Genomic DNA, 18,788 nt, shown 5'->3' with positions numbered 1-18,788 from the left:
ATCAATATTTATAATAATTTTTGTAATCTTGTATGAACATATTTAGCACTGTTACTTAGAAGAAAGCACAAAGTTAACAAATTCTGTCATTTAAACTCATACCGTTTATTTCAGGAAACAGTACAAATTTGATTCATGACTTGAATCCACATCGCCAAACCAGACCTACTTCTGTGGCTCACTTTAGCCCTGTAACATGATGGAATAACATTTTCTTAACACCAGGTGTTCCAGATCACGGTCAGGGCAAATTGAACATTTCCTGTCTTCGGCTGGGAGTCTGGAAGTGCACTTGGCCTACACCACTGTTTGCTTTCCCCTGGAAATCAAGTGTTGTCAGGCTGTACTGCTCCTTACTGGTCTGTACTTATTATCCTGCTTTTTTATTGTGTTGTGCTGTGACATTATATCATATCACTTATTATCTCTTGTTATATACCCACTGATTTGGAACAGCCAGTAGTGTGTTTTCCCATCTCAGCTCACAAGTATAAACCCTTCAACCGCACATGGGGGAGAAGGAGGAAATGTGAGCAGAGTCCTGTGACCCTTCCACCTTCAAAAGGCTTGTTTTTAACTTGAAGCCCCATGCAAGGGGAAGCGCACAGGAGGACACAGGGGTTTCTGGGAGCCAAGAGAGTCCTGGCCAACGTATGCCAGCCTTTCTCTCATTAGTGTTCAGTCCACCATGCACTGCAGCGCAGTGGCTGGGTTCAGTTCATTTCAAATTGGCTTCAAACAGGTCTTCCCTTAAGATAGACTGCAGTGATTTTTCTGGTTTGAATAAACTGTGCTTCAGAAAATACCTTCCTTGTCATCCATAACTTCCCCGTCTCTGCCCTTATTGATCTCTACCAGCAGAGAAGTCCTCCATGGCTCATTTTCTCAGCGTGTCCAGTGTGGCTAATCAACTAAAGCAGCTTATTAGCTTAAGGGGTTTTGATCAGGCAAGTGGCATTACTGAAAGTTAGCACTGATTTAACAGGCCGGAAGGCACCAGTTCCAGATGAAGGAGCTATGTTCAACTGTATCTAATACAGTGTAAATTGAAGGAATATGATCAATTACAACTGCATAGCCAAGTTCTTGAAATACCCAAGAGGGGTGTGTTGCAGCTCAAATGGTTCCATAGACATGACAAGATGGAATGGTCCCATATGTATATTGCCTCCTACCAGACTGTAGTACAGTCCAAATCTGATCTGGCACCCCTACCAGACTGTGATACAGTCCAAATCTGATCTGGCCCAACTCTTGAACTACCTAAACTCTGAACAAAGGATTTAACTAGAAGAACCATTCAGAATCCCAGATGTTTCCTTAATGACCAGAGGACAGACATGAAATGTCAGAAGTGAAGGGAGCTCATTCAACAAGTATTGCTCACATGACTGCTCAGGTATTGACTGAATCTCATCTTCCCAATCACCTGAAAGACCCCAAAGAATCTTCTTCAGTAATGTTAGTCTGTTCACATAGAGGACCTGTACAGTAAGTGTGCTTGGTTTTACTTTTTTGCGGTGGGGGTAGTGGCTTGATTTTTGTATGAGACGCCAAAACTACAGACATACTGGCTCTGAAAGAGAAACATAATTAAAACAGATATCCTTCAGCATTTTGTCAGTTTCATGTAATGGGACCAAAGAATATAGCCAGGCTGGAAAACGGAGTCCTTCAAGACCTTTTTTAGGTCATTGTTGCAGTTTTGGCATGACCACAGGCAACCCAGATAGAAACTCAAAGTATTTTGAAATGTACTGCCTGTGGTGAAATCCAGAGGTGGCTCACAACAAACACGCAGATGGACAAATCCACACAGACTTCCACAGATACCCATATCAACAATGCAATTCCTCAAGGATTAGGTTGACAGCTTAAAGTAGAAATGACTGTCATCTCTTTCTAATACAAGAATGAAATCCATCTGCTGTTAACCACTGTGCTCTCTGTGAGGCACTGGCTGGTAATGCACACTGATCAACAAAATAGCTGTGTTAGAATGATACTGTCACAAAACAATTGTTTAAAAAATACACTTCTTTAAATTCAAACAGAAATTAGTTTTATTTACAGATTAAGTTAACTCTTGCATTAGGTCAAGCTGATTAGCTGAGTTCTTGTAACATGCTGTCAAATATTTTCCAATCCCACCTATTAGAGAGAAAGGTATTTATTACACTGAATGAATTAATAACATTGCTGTAGATGAAAGTACCAGATCTTTTGCCTTCATAAGTGTAGGAAAGATGACATTAACCTTCAGATGAGACATTAAACTGAGGTCCTGACTACATGGTCATTAAAGATCTCCTGGCATTAAGAGTAGGCGTCTTAACACTAGTGTCTTGGCTAAATTCCTCTTCAGGCTAATTTAACTCAGCCTCCCTTGAGTTCCCCTTTGACGCCACTGATGAAGCAGCTTCTCTCTTCTCCGCCTGACCAGCTGCGTCATGGGACTGCTTCCATACAAATACTAGTTATAGAAATAACTTACCCACGGCAGGCGCATCATACTCCTCTCCCAGGAGGATCTCGGGCGCCGAGTAGGCCAGCGAGCCACAGCTGGTCATCAGCATGGTGCCGGGCTGGAAGTGGTTGCTGAAGCCAAAGTCAGTGAGCTTGACGGTGCCCTGCTGGCGGAAGAAGACCACGTTCTCGGGCTTGAGGTCTCGGTGGACCACGTGGAGCCGGTGGCAGTAGGAGATGGCGCGCACTATCTGGGCAAAGTGGACCTTGGCTTGGGCCTCCGAGACGCCCCCCTCGTGGCGCAGGATGTAGTCGTACATGTCCCCGCCATCCCCCAGCTCCAGGATGAGGTAGAGTTTGGTCTGGGTGTCGATGACCTCATACAGCCGCACCACATTGGGATGCTGCACCAACTTCATGCAACGTACCTCCTGCAAGAGGTGCCCGGCAGCCAAGCTGTCCAGCTTGGTCTTGTCAATGACCTTGACGGCCACCAGCTCACCAGTGAAGACGTGGCGTGCCAGCTTCACCACCGCAAAGTGCCCCTTGCCCAGCGTGCGGTCCAAGTCATACAGCCCGGCTATCTTCCCTTCGTATCCGCTCTTGGCAGACGCCATGCCCACTTGGGTTGTACTTGTGTTCACTGGGGTCTAAAGAAACAATGGCAGTTTCTCAGCAATTGTTTAAAATCCCATTGTCCACACCTGAAAAAACAGAAGGAGTAGCAGTTATGGTTGCTCTGCATTTGTTAGGTGTGGCATGGCTGTACAGTTCAACTATATAGTATTTGCTCAGTAATTAAGCAGTGCTGTTGCTGAGAGTCATCAGTTGTTCCCTTTGCAACACTTCTGCACCAAGACAAAAGTTCTGCACCTGCTCTTTCTCACACATGGTGCTGCTTGACATGCTTTCTTGACAAACATGCTTACAGATTTCCAGTACACAACAAAGTGAATAGAAGAAACCAGGAAACTAAGATGCAAGAAATGATGTACATTTTTTATGTAGGGTAGAAAAGGTACATTTAACGTTCAAATGCTCTAAAGACCGACCTGTATTTCTATTTAATTTCTTTGCATCTTTGCAAATTTGCATTGGTTAAAAAATATGGCTGCTTGCCATCTACACTTGGAAAAGAGATATTTTTACAATTGCATTTTAACTCCCAGTTATTAGTGCACCTATTGTTTAGACTCTCAAACAGTGCCTTCAAGCAGTCAGATTGTTTCTAACAAATATATTAATATAACAGCTCCTAAGGCTAAGCAGAAAGATGGAAACTGTTTTTCACTCTGATGTCTTGACTTTTTGACAAAAAAGCTCTTCTTGGAGCTTCACGTGCTTGACTGCGCTGCTTAAGAAACTAGTTTCAGAATGCACGCACATTTACAATGCCTGTAATTTTAATATTAGTGGTTGTATCCAGGTCTGGAACTAGAAATAACCCTAGTTGCCGACACAGTTACACACTTACTAGATGGTACAGGCTGACTGACACAATGTAGGGGTCCTTTGTGGATGCTATAGGGAGATGATTTTGGAGTGGAGGGAGCTGTATTGTGCCATTCTGTTTTGGAGAAATTTTGGATTGGATTCACAATAATAACCTCAATTAGAGTCTCGGCAGTGGAAATTTAGCTGTCAGATCTTCCTGTTGAGCAGCTCTACCAAGGTGACTGCATTAGGCAGGGAAAGGTTCAAGGAAAGTGCAAGGGAGTAGGTGGAATGCTAATTAGTAAGAGATAGTGGTGACACTCAACATAAAAGACAAATCTGTTTCATATGCTGCTTCTGAAGTGTCTTCTGAATGTGCTTTCGTGCCTCTTTTCTGCTCTTTCAAAAGACTTCTTTCTTCCTGCTGAGCACACACTGGCACAGCTGCAGAACTGCTATTTACAGTTATCCTGTTTAAAAAGAATGAAAAAAAAAGTATCAAAAGTATTCTGCAGAGCTGCTAATGACCTCAGGTATAGTGTTGTGTGAATGGGTGAACTGGCTTTTACTTTCCAACCTGCTTGAAGAAGTAGTGCACTTCTTTGAGATCCTTTCTCTATATTTTCCAGTCATTAAAGACATTGAGGTGGGACATCCATTCAGTGCTGTTGAGCCACGCAAACCTTTCAGGGATTCTGGGTTACCTTACCGGGTCAAGCTACATTACTTTTATGTTCCCAGTTTCCCAGCTTTCTATTTAATTTCATCTGCTATCATTTAAATGTTTCTGGAGCTGAGTGCTATTGTCTTCAATGAGAGGCTCAAAAGACAACCAAACTGAAGAAGGACAACTTCAACTTCAAAGGAATAACTGCAATTTTAATGAGGTTTTCCAGCATACATATTTAACAGATAGGGCTGGGCTGGAAATCTCCACTGCAGGTGTCTTCTTGTTTTTAGAATTTTGGAATCCCCAATTAATTTATCTCCTTTGCAAGCCAAAGGCCAGATATTTATTCCTTATACTTTGAAAGGTTCCTGAACGTCATTGGAAGAATGGGAATCAGCAGCCACCCAGCTCCAACATTCCCACTTTCCAGAGCCATCTATCTTTTGACATGCCAAGAGCTCTACAGTACATTAGAGAAGGGTTTGTACCAATGAGGAGATCTCACTCCATGGCTCCAGGTACTCAGATGGATCCAGGAGTCACTGTTGCACTGAAAGCTGAGAGACACCTGGGTGGCTGAAGTTCACCCAACTCTGAGACACTTGGGCACCTCCACCCTGGAATACTGGCCAGCTAATGGCTGGTCTGGATAACCTATTCAGCCAGGCTTGTACCAGTGACATCTCAGCTTAAGGGCTCAAACTGTACATGCAACGGCAATGTTGTTATTTTGTTCAGGACACACAACCAGTTCAGTCGTAGAAGCACTCGGGCTGCTTTCCCTTGAACCTTCTGTTCCAAAGGCCCCATGGAGCGGAAAGAAACACAAAGCCAGTCCAGTCCAGATATTTACATATCTCCCTTTGATAGCAGTGCAAAGTATATAACTGATCCCTTACAACAATCATGAGACATACAGTTAAAAGTATCATTATACTGGCAGTGGGGAGGTGTAGCTGCCATGGGACCCAACCTTCTGTTTTGCTTCATGAACAACAACATTTCAGATCTTTCCCTCCTGAAACCAAAGGGGCACAAATTTCATTACCTTTTCGTTTTACAGATACTGTACAGTACAACTGCATTTGTAAGAAACATTCATAGAAAATTCATAGTTCTGAACAAGGAAGGGCTGGAGCGTCCTTAAGAGGAGGGGTTTACGATCGTTATTTCATTACTCTGCTCTCCTCCCCACTGATAGCTGGTGTGTGGGGAGCGTTCTGGCGCACTATGGCTGCTGTCGCATCATCCAGTTGGATGCTGCACATTGGTGGTGGTGGAGGGGAGTCCCCATTACCTGTAAAGCACTTTGAGTGGAGTGTCCAGAAAAAAAGCGCTATATAAGTGTAAGCAATTATTATAATTATTATTAATTATTATTATTATTATCGTGACAAACTGCTTTGAAACAGCTATTATGAATACATTTGCCTTTTAATATATTAATAAAATATGTATTTGACCTCCTGTACTGTGACTCCAAATGTTGTTCATGTGTTATTGTTTCATTTGGTTTACAAGGTTGTGCCCACTGCAGCAAAGTGAGTAGGGGAAGAAAGAGACAAAGAGAACTCTGGTGGCGCAAGACTGAGGACATCTCCTGAATATTGCTCATGGCGTCAACGTCAATCTGGGGACCAGGGTTAGCAGAAAAACCTTCACCCCGAGTCTGATTGGGAATGGCAGATTGGAGGCATATCACCTTGGTTCAGGAAAGTGGTTTTTAGTGAAAAGACAAAATGCAGCTCACCGATACAAATTGTATCAAGCTGCTTTAAAATCAAAACCCAGTCAAACTGCCGATACCATCAGCGATTGTGGGGGGGCTGGAGCGACATTTCGGCTCTGAAAAACACAAGCGCCACTTCATCTCTGAATCTGCCCGCCAGCTCTGTACGCTCTGCACTATTTTTAATCACCTTTCAGGAAAGCTACTGAAAAGGAGAGACTGTTTTTGCAGTCTGACAGCATATCATATGATTATTTTCACTCACTCGCTCTGAAGAACACAAGACACCTTTGATCTGCCTTCACTTCACAGACCCCTGAGGCTGAATCCCTGTTCATCAGGTGGTACACAAAAGAGGACCACAAAAATAAGTCTTAAGAAATTAAATAAGAAATACCAGCTCCCTGTTATGGGATCTTCTTTTAATTATGTGCTGAAACTTCCAAACCCCATTACTACAAAAACAAAAACGAAGTCTACAAGGCAACACCCCTGATCTGTAACTCAGCATCAAATAATTTAAATTCATAGGATTGCAGTTTGAACAATTCGTGAAAGTGGTAACTGTAAACATCCCTCCCTTTGATTTTGAAGACTTTCAATGACTGAATCAGCAGAAGGTGCTCTACAAGAGATCAAGTAGTAGAATTTGGAAGAAGTTTAATAGTTATATGTCCAGAGCCCTAAAAAACTGCTCACCATCTTGAACTCAACAGATGGATTAAATTAGAGAGGACATGAAGGTTGCCAGGATGGGCTCAAACTCCCACATCACCGTGAACTGGAAGAAGTGGTTAGAAAATGGATGGATGGAACTCGACAAGTAAATTTAATAACAGCACATTCAGCGTAGTCCTCGGTCTAGAGGTTTTTAAAGCAGGGATGCCATTCAGAACTCCTACTCTCAGTTTTGATGAGGGTGTCAGAATAAAATACTTTGTCTCATATTCAGAAGCGTTACACATTGACATGTTAAAACGTGACTCTAGAGAAGTGTCGGGTTTCTAGAGAAGAGGGGGGAAGAAAAATCTTTCAGGGAATCTTTTGGAGCAAAGGGCCGACACAGTGGTTTACTCGTCCCTTCATCACAGTTCCCCTGCCCTAATTGTGTTGGACTGTTTTGCTCACTCAGGGAGTTCACTGGTGCCCTCCAGCCCAGTGAGAGGTACTGTTCCAGCACAATGTTTTTCTGATATTGTGCTGCTCCACAGGGGCTTTGGGTCAAAGAATATGTGTGGTCTTGGCAGGAATCTGATGGATTTAGAAGCAGCAAGAGGATCGATGATGAGTAAAAAGATATCATAATGGCTTGACCCCTCACCCGAAGAAGGCTGCTTCGAGTTTGCATGGTGAGGCAATGAAAGAAAATAGGGATAAAGACGCTTGCTATCAAGAGAAGTGTCAATGCTCCATAAATATGGGAAGATATGCGTCACTTGATCTTCTGGATTATTCAAGAATCAGACATCGAAAACAACTCTGAAAGGAACAAGAAATAATAGCACAGGTTGGCAATACAAGGCACCACAGATTTTTTAAAGATCATTTGCCCAAATGGCTCATTTAAAGACGCTGTATCTGGTGGGCTGTTATCTTGTATCCATGTTGACTTTCTCCGAAACATAATTTCCCTGTTTCCTTGCACTTTGATCAGCCTGACGTTAAACAAGCTGCAGCATCTGGTGTTGAATGCAAGTAAATTCTACTCTTTTTTACTAGAGACAAAAGATCAAGTAGGCAGACTGTACGTGGCTCTTTATCAAATGATGACAAACCACAAAAGCTACTTATTAAAGCAGGACTGATCTGGTCAGCACTATGCCAATGTGAGATTACAAACAAACTTGCAGGTTGCTTCAGATTTTAAAAAGCACGCCAGTGCACTTGTGTTGTGCAGCTGTACTTGTTTTGGTTTCAGAGGTTTTGTATGCAAAAGGAGACTGAAGCACAAACTCACATCACTTTTAAACTCAGGGGAGTGAATACTAATTTCAGGCCTTCCAAAAACTTCCAGAGTAGACTTACTAACAGCTCTTGCAGGCTTATAGCTAATTCCGTAGAACTGCCTACCTTTTCACGATTAGCTAGTTTATTCAGTACTCCAGAGGCACATACAGTAGGCATTGTCTTTTTATACAGTATGTATTCTTACCTTTCATATACTTTACACAGGCTGTGTGTAAAACTGCTACACTTCAGTGCACACCCACCACTTCAAAAGCCATGCTGACTGCTGGTGTCTAGTGAGCATTATTTTTGCAGTTCTAAACACATGAGAACATCACCATATTCTGCACTGCAGGCCTTTTGTGTTCTGCTAATCTTTTAAAGAGATATGTGAGAAAAAAAAGAGAATTTAATGGCTCAAACCAACCTTATGTGGACTAGTAGAAAATATTTAGACTACGTGACATAAACAGAACCCATCAAGAAACAGCTTGGGAAAAATATTAATATCTTCTTTCTAATTGATTATGGAAGAAATCACAGAATATAGTGTAGAAATGCCAAGTAATACTGTACATCTCAGCTACAGTCCAGATACTCGCTTGGAGCGGAGGTCAATATCTCTCAATTTTCTTGACAAGCACAATATGTACTTCTGCCACGACGTAACCTAAATATCATTCTTGTGTTGAAAGGCAGAGAAAGAAAATCCCCCATCATTCAACAGCAAAAGAAACCCAGCAGGTGATACAGTATTCACAATTACAGTATGTTCAAGAGCATTCAGCACTTGACAGCACAACTGTCAGCATAACAGAAATCAAATTGCACAGGCAAAATTGACACTTTACCATAGAATTCTGGATTTTAGATGAAGAAACATCAAGTCACGGACAGCAGTGTGGTCAGCACTGCTCTATTTACTGAACTATTTTTTTGGCAGCAAATGCATTGTTGATTTCTACTCCACTGTTGAAGTAGGTGAATGAAAAAATAAAGACATCCACTGCAAAGAGTGTTTCGATGTCTGCTGACACGCTGTGGCTGTGATCCCCTCTGGAGCTGAGCCAGGTTCCCTGAGTCTGCAGTGGCCTCTCTTTGCAGCCTGGGAAATATGTGCATCTAATTATTGATCAAAAAGAAAGCACAACATGCAGCAAATTTTGTTCAAGTCAGAGTAGTGCAGGACTCATTAATAAAGTGCTCTGTATGTCCTGTATAAAGCCCACACTGTGGTTCAGACATTTAATTAGTACCACCATCCACAGTCTCCTCTGTGTATTGTAATCGTGTTTTATCTTGTGTATTCTTTTTATTTATTGTTGTTGTCAATCTGTAAAGCACTTTGAGAAGCCACCTTTAAAGGGGCTATATAAAATAAAGTCTATTATTATTATTTTTATTAATTGTCCTCAAAGCAGCTCATCACTATAGCTGGGCTATGTTAAGAAATACAAGAAGGAACCGATATGCCCAGCTTGGCCTCAGAGCTGTTTCAAAACTAACGACAACAGTTCAGGACTTGCATCTCCGAGTCAATCCTGTCACAAATAATGAGATGTGTATTATCCACATACCAGCTAATACCACTCTTACTGTGTGGTCAGCAATCTTCAGAAACAGTCTGTATGTTTAGCAACAGTACCAATAACAGTACAATAGCAACAATACCCTCTAGAATGTGTATTATTACAGGATATGGTCATTTCTCAGAGTGCAAGGTCCCTTGGTCACACACATCCTGTTGTACATTGTTGTTTAATTATCAGACACATTAACTTTCTTTTGTAAAACTTCTAAACCAAAGCTCGACTCAGGCAACACCTTCCCAGACTCACAGGATGCCCTCTAGGAAATAGCGGAGCGTTGAATCAGGAAATCTGTCTCCTGCTCATTCACATCCTCAGCCCCTGCAAAGCCTCATTCACACACTCAGAGAAACAGACACACCCAGGCAGCCACAGCCTCCACAGCAACACCAGGGCACAGACCCTGGAATCCGAAACCTAGGGAAAACACAACAGTTAACTGGAGAGAGATCGGTTATTTTGCTTGTAGTTTATATAGCAATTACTGTAAACAAAACAGTAAGAAATACTGTCAATGTTTCAGTAAGCTATTATCCGGAAGTACAGGCAGTTTTAAGACTACATTGATCTACTGGTGTTACACTCACGAATAAATCCAAATCATTTTTCTATCAAAGGTTCAGTTGAACCAAGAGTCCTACATAAGTACTGTTGTCCTTATCTTGGGCGTGAAGGAAGAGAGATTTCAAACCTGTTTTTGGATGCAGCCATGGTACTGCTTCTTTGAGAAGATCACAATAAATGAGAGGAGGCCATTCAGTCTGCTAAGATCATTTGACTGCTAATTGATCTGAAGACCTCATACAGTATAACTATGATATCAGCTTCGTGGACAAACCTTGTTCCAGTCCCTCACAACTTGTAATGCAAAAAGTATTACAAGTGTTGTGGTTCTCTTGTTATGTGGTCCCCTGCCCTGGTCTTGGACGAACATTGTCTCTTCTGGTTTTTTGCTCTAGCTGGGTCCTTAATCACAGGCTAATTTATATCAGTTTTCTGCTTGGGACATTATTGTAAATTTCCTTTCAGCTCTTCAAAAGGTCAAATGAGAGTTGCAATGGGTATTAACCCTGTGCCATTTTCTGAGCTTCAGAACTGCCCTCATTCCTTCTCTCTCTTGTGGGAGTGTCTGATACGGTGTCACTTTCACATGTATTTGTTCATCATCAATTTATCTGCCACTAAGAGCTATTTAGTCATTGTATAATGCAAGCAAGAGGCTGCCTGACGTTCTGTGTGCTGAGGTCGCTGGAAACAGTGCCCTTGAAAATGTGACATTTAGGACTGACTGAAGAAACAAGTTAAAAGTCTAAACAAGCAAAGAGTTCAGTTAAGCCAGTCAAACAGCAGTGGAGATTTAGAGCTCATCTGGAAGGAAAACCAGCAGACATTATTCCTCCAGGCCCAGTGCTGGCAACCACTACTCCAGAGTGGTTTTGTTGTTTTTGTTGACTCTGAGTTTTGTTGTTGATTCTCAAGAAACCACCTGAATTGGATCTCCTGCATTAATAGCCTTTTCTCCTGGCTCCAGTGGACCATGCATGCCTGCTGTTGTTGGTCCCAGTCAAGCTCAGAACTGTGCAGCTCTTAAGCATGTGGGAGGTGGCCTTTAAACTATTATCTTACTATATATCTGGAACATAAAAACCCAAGCCTGAAAATACTCCAATCAAGCAATCTGTTAGTTCAATTAAGGCTTCAATTAGGTAATTGGAATGAAAAGTAGCTGGTGTGTTTGGACATGAAGGACCAGAACTGAGCATTCCTTAGAATCCACTGAATCCCAAATGACAGGGTTCCGATATTATGGAGATAGGCTTTCAAGGATCGTGCCTGGGATGTTCTAGCAGCTGTTTTAAGGTTCTATTTGTGAATGTAAACACCAGGCGCATACAAAGCAGACTTCCTTTACTAGTCAGTCATTGTTAAGAGCACAATGGTACTGCACAAATCAGCCAAGTTTTCTTCTAAAGGAAGGATAACACCACCCGACCAGAGGTTTCCCTTAACCCTCTCATGTTCGGGACAGGCAGTGAAATCTGTGTGTCTTTCTCATACCAGTGAATGAAGCAGAAAAGGAAACAGTGCTGTCGACTCTGAACTGGCATCTTAGTCATGGATTAAGATAATACCATTAACTCCCAAAACGGCAAAAAGTAATTTTTGTGACATCTATTGTATTGCATGTTACATGAAGTAAAATGTAGGTCAAAAGCAAAGATTTTCCTGCTCTTGCCACTGCAGTGTGTTACTACTGTATAATGTCACTATCATACAAACCTCTTTCACAAGTCAATGCATTTGGAAATAAGGCATGAGAATCGAAGGATACAAGATTTATAAAAGAGGTAGAGGAGTTTTATTGGATTGACTTATATAGGGCCAAGTATGGAATGTATACATTTTGGCAATTTGGTTAAGTATTTCCACTTTCTGACACATTGTTACAACCTCAAACTAGTAAGGGCTATTTCTACTGTTCATATTAGGCAATGTGCTATCGGGAGAGAAAAGATAAGTCAAAACAAGTTCCCTCTAACCAGTGATATGTTCCAGGTAATGTTTGGATAATGACTAATCAATTTGTAAATTGTTAAAATTCACAGCTATAACTATCTTATTATTTGTACTGAAACAGCTATTTTGCTTTTAAAGAGCACAGTTGTATTGGCAGGAATAACAGTAGACAAGCCCCCTTTAACCATGCCCAGAAACAAACTATGACTATGAGTTTGTTGTTCTAGCAGATTCATTGCTCTGCAACAGAATTGGTTTAACAGCTGTGGTTTTCATTCACTGACTACCTAACTGTGGTCAGCTCCCTTCACCATACCCAACATGTCCATCATTCTCTCCCATGACCTTCTGCTGGTCACTTTGCCGGTGCAGGTCTTTGCTCTTCTGTCTGCTGCTCTGATCATTCCCCTCCCTACCACCTTCTTGTATTAAGTAACATTACTGTACCTTAATTCTTTCTAATTTCACAGCACTACCAAGGCTGATGAAACAGCAGAGAAACTTGTGAACTGTGACTCACACCCTCCTCTTCCAAAAGATGCACAAGGAGACTGGCCAGGACTGAAGGGGTTTCCTCATTCCAGATGACCTCATACAGGCATTCCCACCATCAAATATTCATCAGCCAGGTTTCAGCCAGTGAGGTAATGGTGCTATGGGAGCATTTTCTTCTTTAAATATTCATCAGACTTTCAAATGCAAGAGCCACAGTATGAGCTGGGTTTATCTGCAGTCTGTTTGCATCATACCGGTCGGGATTGTAGCAGCTTGAGCCTCTAGCCTTGAGCCAAATTGAAAAGAAGAAACATAATTAGGAGCAAACATTTCCATCTTCATTAACCACAGGAGTTGATGACCTTATTAGGTTGCAAACCTCGATATAATGGAGGTTCTTTATCCGTGAGGAAAATGGGATTGCGGCACTCAAAAACATATAGATCTATATTAAATTAGATAAATACTGCCAAAATTCCAAAATTGAGAGGTACAAGGTGTGGGAATAGACAGCACTGTCATTACATTGTTGCCTTTTGGCTAGTCGGAAGACAAGGTGGTCACCTATTGTTTTGTGACAAATGTTCATTGTGGAATATGACTTGCTGTGAACCAGAAATGGAAGCACGATAGTCAGGTATCCATTGATTTTACAGGGTTAAAAGAGAATGACACTGGGAATTCTAGTTCTGTTAACAGGTGCTATAAATGTCATGAAGATGCCAGTCAGAAACAATAACCTCAATATTAATAGGTATAGTATGTGTAAATGTATTTCTTGGTTATAACAGTCAAATAATCAAAATGAAACTAAATCACAAGAGTGGACCTGTTTCTGCATAATTATAAGATTAAGCTCCTTAAGCGTCTTCTTTTAAGATGAAACCTGCAAAGAGGAAAAAATGCAGAGCTACTGTATCGATCAGAACAGTCAAAACTAACTGGGATAAGCTATTTCATAATTTCCTTTTGAACAGCTGTAAGTAGTCTAGAGAGAAGCTGTAAGGTATGTGTTACTTTTTACAGAGTTTCTATTGCTTTTACAGAGGGAAAACAGCATCTTAACATGAAGGTGTTCCCTAACCACAATCCTGTCTTAACAGGAGTTCTTATGCTCTAATTTATATATAAATAAGGATTCCAAATTGTTTTTTAAGGAATCGTAACCAAAAAATTAAAGCATTTTAACAAAACATGGCATTGAGCTGACACAAATAAGTCAGCCTCACACAACATCCACATACTTTTCTGAATTGATTTCAAGGTTATCTGTCCATTAAATACGTTTCTCTTCTGACTCAGAAAAGTCCTTCGGTTTTTTCTTCACCTTCCACATATAAAAATGTCCCAATTCCTTAAAGGTCAAATAGCTATCCAAAAATAAAAATCAACTATGGAATGTTTTGTCCAGTAATTAGGAACAGTGAGTACGGTTGCTAAGGACACCAAAAAGATTGTGTTAATTGAGCACTCTGGGTACTCTGATCCAGGGAATTTAAAGTAATGTAAATAAATGGTACCACGCTGTGTCCATACTAAACTGTGTTTAATCACAGACTTTATGATGTTGCTAAGATTGTAGGTTCACACACACCTGCATTTTCCTAATGACAGATAGATAAGAAACCCGATTTAGGAAAATGTATTTTGACTTTATGTAGTGACTCTTATATAACATATAAAATGAGATGCAAACAATTTATTTAGGTATCACAGCAGAGTACGTAAAAGTTCTAATTTCACAACATGCCAAATGTGGGCTTAAAAGAAAAAACAATTATTTCTTTAAAAGAGAGAATTTTAACCATCTTCGTGGCCTTTAGTTACCCTCCTCTAAAGAAACGTGCCTTTGAAGCATTTGTTTCAGTATGTTGATCTTATCAGGGAAAGGAACGTGCTCAACAACACAATGCCCATTTGTATTTCAACATACTGCACTTACAAGATTACTTTTTCCAGCTGATACACACTGCCCCTGTATTCTTGGCTTTCAGACAACGCACCTTGCTCTGCAGAAAACAAATTCAGCAGTAAAAAGCTCCACGACTAAACTCATTTTGCTTTCCCAATAAACAAACACTTGGCAGGCCTTGCAGATACTCAGGCTCAGAAGTAGCACTGTCAAAAATGTATCCACGTTCCTACTCCATCTTAATGTATCTGCTTATTTCACAGCTGTACCATCCTGGGTGAATATACAGTCTCTCTCCCACTACAGCAATGATGTTTACAAGTTTTACAGCCGAATCTTGCAGGTGTTTACTCCTGGCCTGGCAAAATGATTTGAGATGTGTTCTCACCGCAAGAAGAGTTAGTGATCTGACTGCACTGACAATCCTGCAAGGTTACAGGGTGACCAAATTCTCTCACTGGCTTACAGCCTCCCCCAGCCTGGCGGTGCTCAGGCAGAGCCTGACAGAGCTGTGCTTACAAAGCTAGTTTTTATAGGAGATGATGTAGGGGAATGTGGGCAAGCAAACTCCTATGACTGGAGTTCCCAGTCCCGGTCTTGGACCTCAAACATACAACTGATTATTTGTGTTTGAGGCTGCCTTTTATTGATTGCATTTCACAAGTAAAATAAAATCAAACTTAGGAGTGGAAAACAAATCCAAATATCCCTATGTAGAAACTTGATAAAACAGGTTCAGGCTTCAATTAAGTTCAATGAAGCTCAGCTGGAATGAAAACCAGGTTTATGGACTCCAGGATCAGGACTGGGAACCTCTGTCCTAAGGTACATAACTTTTTTTTCGGTATGAATCTAAGTACTGACACACTTCCTGGCTATTTATTTCCCTCTAACCTCATATTTCCTCTTGTAACTCACACAACAGAAAAGGCGATTTGAGGTTTTAAGATAGCTATTGAACCAGGTACAGTGCTCACTAAAGGCTGTGCATCTTATTCCATTCTGTCTAAATGGAGGTGAGGACACCTACTCAACACAAGGTACAGTATGTGGGATCTGCCTTCCACTACACCACTCCCTTCACAGTTTGTGCAATGGGAAATACTTTCACAAAGACATACCTAATCCGAGTCTTATCAATAAAATTGCAATTGTGGTCATTTTTATCTGACCACAAAACCAACCCTGTTTATAGCAGGGTAAAAACCGACATATTTGACATTCCAAAAATGGGGAGAGAATTCCTACCTATTTTGTTGATGTCCTGCGTCACAATTTGCTATACAGACAAGGAAATATTTATAGATCTCCTGGATGAGTCAACTTCTGCGCTGAAACAAAGACGAAGCTTTGAGGGATACGGCTTTTCAAAACTGACTAAGTCTTTGCAAACTGACTGTAATGGATGCACATGCAGGTCTGAGGAGAAGTATTTGCCACTTGACCTTCGGGTGCTGCTGGCCCCTGCTGTGTGTTGCTAAATGGCTTCAAGCATGAGGCAAAGTGCAGGTTGTGATGGGGGAGAAAAGTGCCGTGAACAGAGGTGAATGACAAGACGGGGTGCACTTTCGAAGGGCTCTCTTCTGGTGGCATAAGAACTTAACAAAGGAAGCAGTCAGACCACCACTCTCATTTTCAGAAACCTATAGGCATTTATTGATCTGGGAGACTCCATTACTTGGAAGATCTTAAGGAATTAAGAATTACTGGGTCCTGCTCTCAGCACATTGCACTTTGTTCAGAAAGATTAATCTTTTATGTTGAGTCCAGAAATTGTACATATATCGTTTGCCCTCTTCACCTAATGGGCTAAAGATACAGGAGCTAGTTCTGCCTTGCAGTTTGCATTCAATAAAATTACAGCTAGTTTTCTCATCATTTACTGCATTTACATACTGGTTTTGAACTGGATGGACCCCAAATCTCTTTCCAGGCAGGTGAACCCCCTCTGCCTCTGAATTGCAGTGCAATAGTCACGGAGACAAACGGAGACGGACATAGAGTTTGGCTTTCTGTCAAAAAGCCCCCTGTCAGGGAAATAACTGACAAGACTCCTTCTGCAGTAACTAGACAAAACTTGGAGTGGCAGGCGTGGTGACTGAAGAATGATGTTTTTCACGCAAATGACCAGCTTCGAATGCTTAGCAATACCGAGAACTCCTTCACTAATGCACCCCAGTGGTATTATTCGAGATAGAGGAAGTTTTCCGTCACTGAGTGTAACGTGTCGGTGCATTTTAAAATCTCATATGAGGATGGAGTTTCTGTTAACCCTATCATTTACTGTCTTGTGTTGCAGGGCATGCGTAGTTCATTTCGTCACGCAGGCGAGCAGGTAAGCTTCGCACGATTAAAACTGAACTTGAGGCGAATACAAACAGTTAAAGGCACCAACGATGCCAATGTTTGTGAAAGACTCGAGTTTACGTTTCTGTCAGTCTTACTATCATAGGGGACGAAGAAAGTGATGCACGGGTGAAGGTGATTTCGGCATGGAAGACAGAAATCGGAGAGCTTTAAAGTGTGCAGGCACACTGAAGTACAGCACTCTGCTCCTCCTATGTGTGTGAATGTCTCTGAGGACACGCTTGTCCTCTACTGGGAGAGGTACCTGCGTTGTTGACTGTAGCGCTGAAGGGACGGTTCCGCCAGTACATTTTCTGAACATCCAGCTACTATTCTTACTAACAATAACCTCATTGTGTTGTTAAACGACACTTAGCTATTATGGCGATTCTCCCGGGCGCGAAACTGGACTGTACGTCCTGATAGTCAATTAATAATATCCCACCATCACGCACTAGCATTGAAAACTTCGTTATCAGCAACTGCAGTGCCCGAGTCAATGTGATCATCCAGGGAAGAGAAAGGATGCAATCTATCCCTCACATTGTTCACGAAAAAAAAAAATCAATAAGAATGTAGAAATAACTGATCCCTTCTCAGAACAAAATGTGCCCAAACAGATAGGTTACATTAGTAAGAAAAAAAAACTTACCCCCTAAAACAATACGCAGGTTTTCTATTCTGCAGCGCTCCTGCAAACGCGCAAGACCCCCTTTCTGGTTCAAATGGTCAAACGCTGCGTGCTTCAGCGCTTCGGTTACAGACGCTGCTCCGACCTGGAGTCGCCCGCCCGCCCGTCTGCCCAGACTGTAACGATGCTTGACTGACCGGCCGCCGAGCGCTTCTCCGCAGTGTGTTGTCCTGTTCTCAAATCTGCTCAGAGACCTGGCCTGTTGACGTCAATGCGAGCTCGGCAGCTGCAGCTCTTAAAGTGAAACAGCGGAGTGTGTTCAGAAGTTGAGCTACTGTATTATGCAATAGCTCGTCTATAAATAGAAAAATGCATGTATTTTTTTTTTAAAAGCGGCATTTCCGGCATTTTTGTCTGTGAGCGTTGGGCGTTCCTCACAGACTTGATGAACTAAAGTACAGTACGAACTGAATATCGAACTGCAAACAGTATTCTTCCAACTAAAATAGAAAAGCACTTGACAGCCTTAAACAGCTTTGAGTAAAATCTAAAAAGAAGTCCTATATTAACAAACAGGGAGCTCAGAGCCTGGGATTAAAAACAAAACAAAACTATGACCATGGTACAAATGACAAAACTCCAGGGCCATCAGTGGTTTCATGGGGTATTTGCAGATTTGTGGGGTCTGGATTTGAAGATTAGGAGCACGTGGAAATGACAAATAAAGCCTATAATTTGTTTAGTTAAGAGAACAATGATCCTTGAGGATTGAAGAATGATCTGTTTTTTGGCCCAAACAATCTCTAAGTGACTTACTGTGATATACAGAATCTCCTATGACTGATCACAGTTAATAAGTCCAATTGGTCTAGGTCTTTAAAATTTGAGGATTTGTTATGTACCTACTGTATGAAATCAGCTGGTCTCTCTGGAACCTGATATGAAGAGCTCAGATCTGTGCTCCCAAGATCAACCTTAACCACAACCCTACAATGAGCTCTAACCCTAAATTTTACTCCAGAGCTGGTTGCGTAATTCTGGACCAGTTTTAG

General features: G+C 41.5%; 1 protein-coding gene across 2 annotated transcripts in view; it reads right to left on the bottom strand.

The window, feature by feature from the left end:
• snrkb (SNF related kinase b) overlaps positions 1 to 18,040 on the bottom strand; it is a 40,241-nt gene extending 22,201 nt beyond the window's left edge. Inside the window, exons 1-2 of one of the 2 annotated variants that reach the window (XM_015368252.2) lie at positions 17,758 to 18,040; positions 2,495 to 3,170 (exon numbers count right to left, since the gene is read on the bottom strand). In XM_015368252.2, coding sequence (XP_015223738.2) covers positions 2,495 to 3,083 — 589 coding nt within the window. In that variant the 5' untranslated portion in view covers positions 3,084 to 3,170; positions 17,758 to 18,040. The remainder of the gene's footprint in view (positions 1 to 2,494; positions 3,171 to 17,757) is intronic. The other variant, XM_069181221.1, reaches the window with a different exon arrangement.
• Positions 18,041 to 18,788: the final 748 nt, after the last annotated feature.

The sequence above is a fragment of the Lepisosteus oculatus genome, chromosome 20 (genome assembly GCF_040954835.1).
Source record: "Lepisosteus oculatus isolate fLepOcu1 chromosome 20, fLepOcu1.hap2, whole genome shotgun sequence".
NCBI classification, from domain to species: Eukaryota; Metazoa; Chordata; class Actinopteri; order Semionotiformes; family Lepisosteidae; genus Lepisosteus; species Lepisosteus oculatus.
This window is presented reverse-complemented; position numbering and strand designations above follow the sequence as displayed.